The sequence below is a fragment of the Apus apus genome, chromosome 1 (assembly GCF_020740795.1).
Source record: "Apus apus isolate bApuApu2 chromosome 1, bApuApu2.pri.cur, whole genome shotgun sequence".
NCBI classification, from domain to species: domain Eukaryota; kingdom Metazoa; phylum Chordata; class Aves; order Apodiformes; family Apodidae; genus Apus; species Apus apus.
Genome location: NC_067282.1, coordinates 113679827 through 113693884, shown reverse-complemented (window position 1 = coordinate 113693884; position 14058 = coordinate 113679827). Strand labels below are relative to the sequence as shown.

At 37.7% G+C, this 14058-nt stretch overlaps 1 protein-coding gene and 1 long non-coding RNA gene across 2 annotated transcripts in view; one reads left to right on the top strand and one right to left on the bottom strand.

Moving 5' to 3' along the window:
- EGFL6 (EGF like domain multiple 6) overlaps positions 1-14058 on the top strand; it is a 39394-nt gene that overhangs the window by 14076 nt on the left and 11260 nt on the right. The window contains exons 5-8 of the mRNA XM_051630868.1: positions 1599-1718; positions 2971-3105; positions 4712-4834; positions 12798-13127. Of these exons, the coding sequence (XP_051486828.1) occupies positions 1599-1718; positions 2971-3105; positions 4712-4834; positions 12798-13127 (708 nt within the window). The remainder of the gene's footprint in view (positions 1-1598; positions 1719-2970; positions 3106-4711; positions 4835-12797; positions 13128-14058) is intronic.
- On the bottom strand, positions 268-11767 carry LOC127389968 (uncharacterized). The gene is made up of 2 exons (XR_007890786.1): positions 11673-11767; positions 268-1834 (listed from the first exon to the last, which is right to left on the bottom strand). It is a non-coding gene; the product is annotated as an uncharacterized LOC127389968 (long non-coding RNA).

The following is a 14058-nucleotide window of genomic DNA, read 5'->3' as shown; positions in this document are numbered from 1 at the left end:
ATTCCACCTAGTCTGCGCAGTCAGGCTTATCTGCAACCGCATCAAGGGACTGTGGAGTGAAAAGAAAGGTATTAGGAAAAGGTGTCTTTGAGCTACAGGGAACCATTGCTTAAAATAGATAGTTGGTTAGTACCTAACACAAAATCACCTAAATTCTGCAGGAATTACTATACTAGATCTGATTAACAGGTTATCTAAGCCAATATTATGTCTAAACAAAGCCAGGGATAGGAGCTTCAAATAAAAGAGAAAGCAGACCATTAGAAATTAGAGAATAATAAAGTCTAGTAAGTTTCTTTATTACCATTTAGGAAGTAGATGATGACAAAGTAGATGACAAAGTATTATGGTTTACAGTCAATCTTTTTAAAATTCTTGTTTCTTGTATGTTCTTATTCATACACAAGTAAAATGCATTTGCAAATACACTGAATTCTTGGCCTTCAGTATTTATAACTTAGCCACATAGTCTAAACAAACTGGTTTAAGAAAAATAATTTTATCACAGATTAAATGCATTAATTTTAATCACACACAACTGCATTGGATTTTTTATTCATATGAAATAATATGGCTGTAGCTATGTATGCACCTGCACATGTTGTCTTTTCTATACATTCTGTTATTATACACTGTTCTGAATGTGCTAGTACCTCTGCAAATAAACACATTGAATTTCAAAATATAATTTATATAATTTTCTACCTAAGTGGTGAGCTAGTTTCAAGATCTTATAGTTGGTTTCTGTCTGAAATAAACTGTCAGCTGTTCCAGGCTTTCCACTTTTCCTATATACAATTCTGCTTCCCTAACACAACCAGAATGAAGTAGCCAGAAATACTTTCTTTGCACACACCTCCATCTCTTCCAATAAACACTTCAGTCCCTGGCATTATAACACTAATGCTTCCTGGTTATCTTCAGGATTTCAGGAATGTCTCCCTACGTATTTATTATGTTTCTCCTACTTTTCTAGCCTCTCATAGGTCTCCCAGACAAGATGTAGATGCCTGCATTTCTCTTTAGAGGCTAATAAAAGTCATCTCCAATATTTCATACTCCTAACCAACTGTAGCAACCATGACTTACGTTTTTCTAGTGCCTCATTAGATTTCATAAAGGATCAAACTATAGGGCAGTTTTTAAGTTCATCAGGCTAAATAGCTTTTTAAAATCAAATTCTATACTGGAGACGTTTAATGGTAAGCAATAAATGCAATTCACTACTGAACAGTTTTCTTTATGGTGAAACTGTTGGAAGGGCAAATACAAAAAACTTTTTTTCTACTTTAAGCAGTTCTGACTCTGAATCTTTAAGGTAGTAGTAAGAACTCACGAAATAGGAGCAGAGAAAAAAGGAGGAGTAAGGGCAAAGAAGGAAAAAAAAAAAAAAAGGGGGAAGGTGAATTTAAGATCTATCTCATGGATTCCTGAATTGTATCACTGATGTGTTGATGTATGAACAGCTTGATTGATGATGAGTGGAATTTTGTTGTTCTGAATAATTTTCTGCACTTATCCAGATCAAACTAAATTTTTAAGTGTGTGAACCCAGCCTAGATTTTTGCTCTTGTTGGTATTTTAAATACTGTTTTCAGGTTCTAGGACATGTGCCATGGTGAATTGCCAATATGGATGTGAAGAAGTCAAAGGGGAGGTACAGTGTCTTTGTCCATCAAGTGGCCTGCAGTTGGGACCGAACAGAAGGACATGCATTGGTATGGTCTGGGAACTCACTCTCAGCTTCTTTCCTACAGGATCCCAAAAAAATTAAGTCTGGTGAAAGAGAAGACTTAGCTCTTCTTACTGGTTTGAATAATGCTGTATCTTCTTCCTGTGCATAGGGGAAAGAAAAAAACAATTCTAGATTAAAAAAAAAAATATATGAACTAATCAAACCCTGTTGTTTCCTAAGAGTACCATGAGTCTTCAGTGGTCATTGCAGACATAATATTCACACTAGGATCAAGTGTAGCAGTCTTGCCCTTTAGTTTGTGAGAGACCTGGGTCCTGGCAGAGGTGCTGGGAACTGAGAACCTGGAGAAGTGTTGGAATGCCCTGGAGGGTAGGGAACAAAGACCTTCATCAGAAGTGTTAAGCATGGGCAGAAATAAAGATTTTTTACTACAGGTTTCTTTAAATATTTTTCTATTGTTGTCCACTTCCCTTTGATCACCTAAGCACTCTAAAAGACTGGTAGAAATTATAAAAAGATGAATGTGGTGTCCAGCAGGACTTCATAGCACCTCTAAGCTGTAAAGGGCAGCAGCATGGCACCATGAATTATGTGCAAAGTCACTGTTCTGTACTAACGTGTGATAGGGAAGGACAAATGCCAGATATCATAACTGCCACTATTTTAAATTTGACAATACAACAAACCAAATCAAATTAGTAACATTTAATTGCAGTGATTGTTGAATAATGTTCTTAGGTCTCTCCCATATGAAGCCTCCTCTTTCTCTCTCCAAAACATCTGTCCCTGTCATCTACCTTGCTAGGCAGATTGCTCAGTCTGCAAACTCTCTCCCTGCTACATCTTGAGTTAGCCCAGCCAAGGGATGTGCTGAGTAGAAGAGCTGCTGCTGCTCTCAGTTTCCTGATTCTGGGGCTTTCTCTTCAACTATTCTTTGACATTTCCTTTCTCATGGAAATTAGGGAATTTGTGGCATCCCTTCTGATCCTGCTCTGTGACCTTAGGGCAAATTGTTGTCCACAGAGGGGAGAATCTCCATTGCCAGTTCCCCTTTCATTTTGCCATGCCAGGTCTCAAAATCTTCCATAAAATTTGCTGCTTCATTCATATTACCATATGCAAAAGCCATCCCCAAGAGTGGAATTACAGGATTTCTTTATTATACAACTTCTTATAGCCAAGACCAAACCATTTCTGTGCAAATCCCCAACTAGTTCTTGCTTTCCTGGTTTACTCTCTCATGGATGTGACCAGCCTACTTTCTCCTGCTCTAGACATTGATGAATGCTCCACTGGCAAAGCTGTCTGCCCTTACAACCGCAGATGTGTCAACACATTTGGAAGCTACTACTGCAAATGCCAGCTTGGTTATGAACTCAAATATAACAGTGGCCATTATGACTGTGTAGGTAAGATTTAGCCCATTAATTTTTTGTCTTCATTCTTTTTCACTCTCACACCATGCATCTTTCCTGTCATTGCCTGAAGCATGTTGGCCTAGTCTGGGGATACTGGCTCAGAAATGGATAAAAGATGTCACAAGGGATATATTTGGTGACACTTTGAACTTTTCTCTGGGTTTTCTCTGTGGCCTTATGAAAAGCCTAATCACTGGCACTTGCAAATTAAGTTGCTTCATTATGCCAAGTCAAGATGTACAAGGCCTTGTAGTATATTAGCAAAAGCTGACTACAAATAAGTGCTTCTTCTGGTATAGGTTGAATGAAGGAGCTGGTTTTTGTCCTCTTGGCTTTCAAGCTGTATCAACAAGCAGTCCCAATCTTTTTTTCCCTTTTTTTTTTTTTTTAAATTGGTGTTAATGAGGAACATGAATTAAGTGCCTGCTTGACTGTATGAGCAGTTGTTTGGATGGACAGTACAGAACTTTAAAAAAGAAGTATGAAACTAGTGGATTTTAATGATTTTTCAGGTTTCTTGCATGCCTAAGTTTCTCCCAAAAAAAACAAATACAGGCAAAAAGTTATCTTGACATGCCCAGGTGTTAAAACAAATGTCAAATCACCTTTACTCGTTTCCATCCATTAGCTGAATGATGGGAGAAAAGTATAAGTTACTCAGCAGGCACTGCAGCAGTAGTGTTCAAGCAGTTGACTACACAAGGCCCTGGAAGGATTGGAACAACTACTAAAAGAGAATTCATGGGTTTTGTTTATCTTTGCTTGGTATTGAGAGTTAGGGGTGGGAGGGAGATCATAAGGCAGATTTGGGAGACTCAAGTTCACATTTCCTGCTGTACGCAAACCTTGAGAGTCTAAAGTAAAAAATGTACTTTATACTATGTCTGTCCATGGGAGAAATACTGGAGAGATCTCAGTAATCAGGATTTTATCTGCAAACCTGAGTCTCACTCTCAGACATAGGATATTTTTGGGTCAGTCTTCCTGCTACTTGTCTTCTAGCTGACTTACAGTATGAGAGGACCTGTCAGCTGTTAAAATGAAGCAATCTGAATAAAATGCAAGTGGTGCAAATATTTGTGCAACAACTTGGCTCCCTCATGTGGGAGAAATCAGAAACATCTTCATTATGTGGCAAAATAAGGGAAAAGGAGAACAAGATCAATTACTCTTGGTGCCTGTACATTTTGCTGTCTCTTGAACACAGTATTTTCTGCTGAATTTTCTTGATTATACTTTTTTGTACAGCATCATATGTAGGTTGGAATGTTACAGGTAGAGAGAAGATCTCAGCATCATGGCATGCTCAGGGTTGCTTTCCATTGCATTTCTTCTAGAGTGTACAGCCCTGTTCTCAGTCAGAAAATCACTAGTTTCTCTTTTTCTATGCTCTGCATTTTCCATGGATGCATATGCCAGTAGCTGTGCAGTTGGAGCTGACATTAGCAGGAATGCTTCTACCTCCGGTGGTCTCTGGGCCATCTTGGTCTAACAGCACTGATTACAATACCTGGAAACAGATGGCCAGCACAAGCAGGGGGTCACTAAGCTTGGGGTTCAACGCAGTTTTCACTAAAGCATTTCTGTCTTTCCCTAGATGTAAACGAATGTGTGACCAACACACACAGGTGTAACCTCCATGCAGAGTGCCTCAACACCCAGGGCTCCTTCAAATGCAAATGTAGACAGGGCTACCGAGGAAATGGATTCGATTGCACTGGTGAGTGCCACTGGATGTCAGGAATAGTGCTGTCCAGTTTTTCTCCAGTAATTGATGGCTATAAAATCTTTTCTAGAAAAGATCATGTTGAACTGTGCTGCAATGCTAACCAAAGCAAACTTCTCCATGACATAATTTATTTATGGTATGAGTCACTGCAGAGTCAATACAAGTATTACTAGTTCAAATTGATTTTGTCTATGAGTATTGAAGTCTCATAGTATCACTAGGAATCACAAGTAGACTAGAGAAGATAACTTGGCCTGAAGACACAGAGAAAATAACTTTTTAAAAGTCTACTGTGTATTTTCCTCAAACTCCATAGCTACCCTCCTGGAGAAATGTGCAGTCCCTTCCAGAACAGTTTCAAGCCAACTTAGCAAAAAGTGAGATAAAAGAGGAATAGCACAACTTCTATGCTAAATTGTTTTCACTTATAATTTTTTGTCTATTGAATATTCAAGACTTCCTATAAAGATATCATTGCCCAGTTCTAACTTTGCAAAAAAAAGGAAAGAAAAGGTTGTTCTTGTCTTTATAGTTAAAATTAACATTTTGATTTAATTCCTATATAAAACCTGGCAGAGATTTATGCTGAATTGTCATTAGAGATGTTTTCCTCAGGAGGACATCCAAATCCTCCTCAAATTTTTTTAACAAAAAAATTTGCAAAAAACATTTTAAAAACTTGTCTATAGCAGATGACGTCTACATAATATATACATTTATTTTTTTCTGGCTCTTTTTTGAGTAATCCTTGATCAGTTTTGTATTATGATTATATCCCATTATAACAGTAATTGAAGCCTCCAATATCATATTGATATTGACACTTGCTGCATTTGGATGTCAGGCATGAGTTATTTCACAATGTTTTAAATTTTTTTACTGCAACAATGTACTTAGAATCTAAAAATCATGAAGATCCCTTCCAGGGTCAACCAAAAACATATTATTTGATTCAGGTAGCTTTATGGATAAAGAACTTGACAGTGCTATGCTAAAACTGCACGTATACATATATATGTGTGTGTATATACATGACATATCTATGCATATACGTGTATGTATGCTGTTTCTCCTACCTTATACTGCTGGAACCTATAACAATATGTATATTGCAGTCCTCCAGGCTTAGTAAGATTTATTCATTTATTCTTCATTTAAAGTGTGGTCCTTTTGTTATAGCATGTCTTCTGCATTTTCATGCTTTTGGTGCAGCATTGAAACATGACTTCAAAGCTTACATATTTCCCTTGGAGTTATGCAGATATAGCTTTCCAAGCCCCAAATTGATCTATAAAAATGGGATATTCCAGTGAAAATTAGAGTGAGTGATATTACAATCTGAAATTTTTGTTAGTACCTATAACTATATAATCTGGGCATGCTAACATATGTTAAACACAATGCCAAAGCACCTCCATTCATTACTAGGGCTAAAAAGCTACATTTTTGAAAAGAAAAAAGCACAGAGGTTTCTTCTAAGTGGAAATCTTGTTGCAGTTCTACTGTTGTCTTTTAACACAAAAAACCTGACCAGTACTGAAAGGACTGGTTTGGACCCAGATTGGCTCAGCAGAGCTGTTCCATAATGGTTTTTATGCTCAAATTCCATGTTATGAGCCAGTTTCCTTGCTAGACCACATCCCTTCTGATATGTCACTGCAGCTTACTGCAACGGAAGGACAAAATGGGGGGGCTTGAGATCTGACTGAATATCAAAGCAAACTGACATGACACATCTTGATACAGTTCTGTTAAAACAAAGTGTACCACAAGTGAAATGTTAAACAAATACATCTCTGAGCAAAAAGGTCTGAGGTTTTTTTTTTCTTTGTTTGGTTTGTTGGGTTTTTTTCTTTTAATGAGAAGCTGAACATTTGAAAGGAAAATCTAATTTTTACTGAGTCTATGTATAAAATATTATTTCCTCAAGCAGAAACAATTCAATAGGAATCCTTCCTTAAATGTGAACAAAGGAAATATTTTAGCTTATGGAGCGGCTATGACACATTTTTAACGTCTAGCTCTGTAAAAAACAGTGCTGAAGACATGATTTCTATTTTCTCACTGGTGTTTCTATTACATGGTTTGCTCTCTCTGTGTACTTCCTCAGGACATATTTCCAATTTCTGAAGTCCATTAGATGTTTAGAAGAGGAAGGAGCTGCTGTACATTTATAAACGTAGCACAAGACACTAAATGGAAAAGATATTTAATACAAGAGAGGATAGAGGAATAACAGACAGTAAAGAGAGAAGTAAGAGCCATAAGCCGAAGGTCAGAAGCTAAGGGTCTAACTAGAAAGACGTATAAAGCAATAAAGGGGGGGAGGATGGAAATAGTCAGTGGTAGGTAAATCCTGAAAAGCAGTGGTGCTAAAAAGAGGCTGGTTTATCTGGTGGTAATTCCCACATATACACCTCCTTTTTTAAGAGAAGAGGAGGAGGTTCTTTTAAACTTGAATGTTTCAGTAGATGATTTTTACTGCAGTCCTCAAAAAAAGTCTGATCAGTGTAACTGCTGGGGGCAGGATATGTGTTTTGCTATTATTGAGGAAAATGTTTGTCCAGACAGTGACAAAAATACCAATTAGATGTACCAACCTACACTGAAATGCTAAGTGTTCATGTCATACATCAATTGTGGAAAACCTTTGGTTTTACTGAAGTCAAATGAAGTTTTGCTGTTGGGTTTAATAGGATGAGCACACCATCCTGGGAATTTGAGGGCTATAGGCAGTGGCTTCACAACATTTATTTTTGTGGCAGCAACTGCTGCTCCTGCAGCCCATCCCAGCTCCCAACAGATGGGTTGTGCTGCATCTGAAAGAAAGTCTTCTTAAACACACCCTCAGTACGCCATTATTCCCTCAGGGTGGGAATCTCATTTCAACAGGGAACCATTAGTTCTTTATAGCAATTATCTCTAATGTATAACAAACTGGCTAGCATGGCAGCATTATTAGATTTTTTTAACAAATGAAAAACATTTTAATATGTAGTTGAATTTTCAGAGTATGAAATGAGAGTAACTAAGCACATTGTTTATGGTGAAGCTTTTATGACTGCATCTCCTAATGCTACCAAATAACCTAATGTAACATTCAGCTTTGCACAGAAGGTGGGGGAAATTGTTTCATTTAACTGTATGCCAATATACTAACTTAGGAGAAAGCTGCTGAAACATCAGGCTGCAAACAGTGCTGCTTGTATGTACGCTTTGCTGTGATTGTTCAGGCACCCTTTTGCCATTCAACACTCCTACATGCACGTAACATTGGAGGCTGTTTCTGAAATGTCTCTAGCACACATTTCATTTGAGAATCCATAGAGGTGTAACCTTTCAAATGCTCCCTAAAAGGTTCTTAGCCATTTACACATCTGGCCTCTATCTTGCTGCAATCCGTTGTTCTCAGGTTCATGTGTTTCCTGATTTCCTATTGTGCATTGAAAAGCCACCTTTCCCTCACCACATGCTTCTATGTATATGTCAGTTTTAAGAATAGAGTCTCACAAGGTTCCATAAGCAATTGAGATTCCTGAGGGAAACATTAGCTTTTTTTGGTAGGAAACTACAAAATAGCAGGAAAAAGCCATACTATCTTGAAGTCTACAACCTTCAGGTGTCACTCTAAGGAGCTCAACAATGGCACTCTTGTTATTGCCTGGCTGGAGGCAGAGGTTACTATTTTTCAGTATGCTTTGCTGAACATCTATATGGCAATACAGAATCATGACAACTCCTTTTGTCCTTCTCATATTACTCAGGTTTCTTTTTTACTCACTGAGTAATCCCTAAAACCCATAAATGATTTTTTTTTTTTTTTAATTATTAGCTTGCAAGTCCTGAGAAAAGTTGGGTTTGACATCATAACATTTCAAAGCTTAAAAGAGATTCTGGTCATATCACTGGTGAGAGTCTTACAATTCAGTTGAAAATGGAGCCAAATACTGCTGTCATCCTTTAATGAATAACACACTTTTGTCATACTACATTTCCTACTGGAGCATTGCTGGCTTGTTTAGTCATGTATTAAGCACAGTCCTGCATTATGACTTTAATTTCTGAAAGCACCCTTGCCTAAATGAGATAGTAAAAATTTTAGAAATTAAAAAGGTCAGAAATACATATTGGTAGATGATATTCTGTGGTGCATAAAAGAGAATAAAAATCCAAACTCTGTTTTAACCTATCTATGAAAGCTTTCAGACTCTCTTAAGATTATCTAAAAAGTGTTGGGAACTTTTAGAATTCTTTCTGAAACCATGTCCTGCTGATGTAATCTTTATTCAAATCTATAGACTCCCTCTGGACATGGCAAATAGTTGCTGGTATCCCTCATTCCCTCTCCAACTTTTCTATACAGAAGCTACAAAAGGAGCTACAAAAGAATTCGAAAGCCAATCTCCTAGGCTTGTCTGTCCCTGGGTTTTTAAATACATTGCTAGGTGTGAAGGTGAGAGCAGTGCAGTGCCTGCTGGAGTGCAGAGCGAGCTGTCTCCTCTTCAGCCGCCTGCTGTTTGGAGCCCCAGCCAGCGCTGACTGTGGCCAGAAGGTGTGTGACAGGAAAACAGATCACTGGCTGTCCCTCTCCTGTACCATCCCCTGAGTATTTCCCTTTATGCAATGTAGACACAGACAGGGGTTTGGCAGCTGCTGTGTCTATATTTTTTCCAACTCAACTTTCACAACTTGGTCATCAGGCATCATACACCAAGTTTCTGTGGTCTTATAAATCTTGCACAGCAACTGATGACAGAAAAGATTTACTTTTAGCCCTCAGCCACTATTTGCTTTTGGTTTTTCACCTCTTGCTTTAATTCTCTCTAATTCAAAGAAAAAAAAATATCTTTGAAAGCTGAGATATATTCATACTAATGCAATAAACACAAACTGTATAAGGACAAAAGGCATTAATCTACATGCTTCCTGATGGAAGGTACATACAGAAGAGCTGGGATGAAATGCACTACATTTCTTTTCCCTTTCCAAAATTCTCTATGCAGTCACATAGATGAATAAATGCATAAATGTTTGTGAGCAACACCTGTGCATTTATACATATCTTAGGGTGGAGGGTCCTGAAAAAACACCACCTTGGCTGTAGCACTCCAGATTGTCAGAGAAGGTGAGCTTTTCATTCAGGCAAGTCCACAGGCAGGGGATTCAACAGAACAGACCAAATTTAAGGTGTTCTATCCTTACACTGGCTTGTTCCTTCTGCATTTTATGGGTAGACATGAGAAGCCTTAAATCCACACCTCTGCTGCTGCAAAGCTGAATGCAGATTAGAAGGATACTAGTGCTATAGCCTAAAATGTGCTTGGTGTCTAGTAACTCTTTATCCCCATAAGCACGCAGATTTTCATACTGCAGCAGCAGACTGGAGTCTGCAAGCATGTGGGGATTATAGACTTTCAGCCCCCTGTTTTTGTCACTCCTGTCAGTTGATTTTCTGCACTTCTTAGTTTTGCACATACAAGGAGATTGGTTTTCTGACTCCACAGAGGTTATTATTTTGATCTGTAAGAATTTTTCCTTTCACTAGGAAGACTTAAAAGCAGAAACTAAAAGCACATGTTCAGGTTTGCCAAGCAGTCGGTCCTGACCTGAAAATCTCCATAGCCTCTTTATTAACAGCTTGAAGTTTCTTGTAGCTGATTGTCAAGAGGAAATTTGTTTGGAATGACACTTCCCTGTTAATTTTTATTGCTGGATTCTGAGTTTAGACCCAGAAACCTTACATTCTTCATTATATTATCCTCCAGTGGAAAGACTCATTTATGGGAGTATTAATGAACAGTTTACTTGCACATATCTGACAAGCAGGATTACAAGTTTTATCTAAAGGAAAAGAAAAACAAAACCCTCAATTTTGATTTATTTTTTATTGGCATTCATTTACTTTATACCACCACGTGTAGCCTCAGAAAATGTGAATGCTCCAGTGAGTACACCAAGAGAGTCTGTTTGTGTTCCTGGGCTACTAAATAGCATGTAGTTACATTTGCTGTAAATAAAATGTGATGAATTCACAGTGTTACAGTTGTATTTTCTAGGAGTGAATATACATGGAGGGAATTTTCCCCTTTTCCCACTAGGGTACACTTCTATTTTATTAAATGGTGTTTTTTCTTCTGCTATGTTTCTGTGAAAAGAAACACAGAAAAAAGTACTACCCAAAGTAACAAGCCCAGTCTATCTTTCCCAAAATACTACTATAAAGTTTTTATTTTCACAAAGTGAAGAGCAAAATAGGAGCATATTCTTGCCCCAATAATGCAATTGCTAGGCAGCAAAAGCAGAAGGAAATAAAAATAGCTGACTTTCCCCACCATTTTCAATTCCAAATGACTGTAGGCACTGTAGCATTAATACTGATTGAGAATCAAAGGTAGGAACCAGTATAAAAGACTATATATATATATCACAACAGTGCTGAGTATATAGTTTCATACTGACTGGCAATGTCATAGTAGTAATGAAACCTTGAGTTGATTCAAAAGCCTCATTGTACCAAACCTCGAAGTCCATTGCCATGGACATTAAACCCCAAGAACGCTCTCTTCCTTGGTAGCTCTGGTATTGTGAGGGATAGGGACTTGGTTAACTCTAGTGGAATCCTTGTGGTAGGATGCAGCCTTCTCATAAATTACAACTCCTCAGATTTTTCTCTTCTCTAAAACCTGCATATTTGTCTCACAAACCTAGTTCTGGTACAGTGGTGTTCCTCAACTGATGCTGAGCAGCAATTGATGTTGCTGATAAAAAGCAACGCCTGCAGTATTGCCATATTTTTTTCCTTTGAGTTTGCTTTGTGCTATACACATACCTTGAACAAACTAATCTGAAGTAGTCCTGGCTTTAACCCTCAGTTATGACTTGGCCATCAGTACAAAGAGCCATCAGTCATCAGATGACAGAAAAATACATCTGGAAGGGATTAAAAAAGATCAGTTAGTCCCTTATTTGGCTCTGAGGCAGATCATATCCAGCATATTAATGACACATGGTAGCCTAACAGTTTTTTAAACATTGTAGTGATATAGTTCAAATAATCTAAGTCACTTGCTGCTGTGGTTTACTATCCTATGGCAAGGACAACAAGCAAGTTTTTCATAATGTGTAACAAAAATCTTTCATCTTTTCATGTAAACTGACACTTTTCCTATCTTAAGAGAACATGAAGAACAGCTGGCCAACATCTTCTCAGAGGAGTCCTTTGTGCTGCTACTGGGTCCCACCACTAGTGGAAAATCAATCCTGCCTCCCCTCACCTCTAGAAATGTGTTTTCAAATGGGTTCCTATGAAAAATGTCCCTCATTTTAGCATCCAGAGTTTGATGATTGTAGAAAGAGGAAAATTGGAATTGAAAAGAAATAAAAGGCTTGTGTCTTGAAACTCAGTAAAATGACAAGGAAATAATTATTTGAAAATCAGGGCTGTCATGTAAACGTAAAAATGCTGTTTTCCTAATTAACATTTTGGAGTTTTTGTCTGTTTATAGAGGGTATTTGACTTCATTATACTTCATAATAGGGAAGCCATCACTCTTTTTTCTTTCTTTTTTTTTTTTCTTTCTTTTTTTTTTTTCAGATTTGACTCATTTGACTTTTACCCCAGTCTTAGGTTTTCACTTCTGGCAGCCTTTGTGTTTCTGAGCAGAATCTAAAGTTGCAAGATAATCATAAAATAGCAAAAATCTCAGGAAATGTTACATTTATGTTCTAGTCCACTTTGGAATCCTCAGATGGGTTTGTGGTTATAACAGAGCTAAACATGTAACTGGTGCATGTGTATGCAGTTCTGGGCAGGCTTCAACTTTTATCTCATGGTGGAGAATTTGGCTATATAGGTCTCTGGACACTATGAAAGGCATCATGCTGCCAGTTATGAATGTTGTGATTGTTAGATGGCTCCTCAGATGAATATTTATTATCTTCTTCTTGATTCTAGTTATCCCTGAAAAGTCAGTGAAGGAAATTCCCAGAATCCCTGGAACAGCTAAGGATACAATTAAGAAACTTCTTGCACATAAAAACAGTGTGAAAAAGCATGAAAAAATCAAGAATGCAATCCCAGAAGCAGCTGTGACATCAGCTTCTAAGACCCACTTGCAATTATTGGACTATGAAGGTGGTATGGATCTTGGTGGGAGCTACATTGAGGGAGAGAAAGAAACTGAAGCTACTCCAGAAGAAGAGCCAGAAGAATCAGACGAAGAGGAGGAAGATGATTTTGAGAATCAGGTTGACCATGAGCAAAGCCTTAGAGGAGATGTCTTTTGTAAGTTTCTTAATTATTTTTTTTTAAATCTGGTTTCAATTTTAAAATGTGTATATTTTGGAAATACATGTAAATGTATACATATGGGAAAAAAAAGGTCTGTAGATTGCTACTGTAAGAAAGCCATGAAAAAATGTTGTCATTCACCTAGATACATTTGAAAATATCAGGTTCTCTGGCAAAAGTCCTCTCCTAAAATTGCCTGTCTTTTTCGGATTTCAGTGGTAATTGGCCTGTTTCAGTTCAGGCTAAGGACAAAAGAGGTAATTTTTTCATCATGAGTACAGTCAAACGTTGGAATAGTCTCCCAAAGGAAGTGGTAGATTCCCCTACATTGGGCAGTTTTAAGTCTCAGCTTGACAGGGTGCTGAGCCATCTCATATAAACTATAGTAGTACCTAGAAAGGTTGGACCAGATGATCCTTGAGGTCCCTGCCAACCTGGCATTCTATGATTCTGTGATTTAGCCTAATATTGCTGCCCCAAATTATGCTAACATGCTGATAAACAGAGGGAGGTCAGATCATCAGATCAGAAGTCAGAAAGTTGCAATATATATATATATATATATGGTGACTTTTGTTAAGACTAGAATCTCAGGTACTCAGGCTTCTTCATGAAGGTAAGTTGATGGGGACCTTGCATGTGCCAAGAGAATGGTGTGAACTGACCAGCACCAAATATGTTCAGCTAAATGTGGTAGGATTAGGAAGTATTATAAAAGATTGATTAACTGCAAAATGCTAGTGGGACCTGAAGGGATATTTACCCTCGGCAAGAGTGTGTTTCTCCATTGGTGTGATTTCTGTAGGGTCGAAAGCTTTTCTTTCCAAATGGAATTGCAGGAATGTTGTTGGTCTATCGTTTTTAGCAGCACAGTCCTATTAAGGTTGTAAATTGTAAATAATGAACTAAATATGAGTAAGTAATA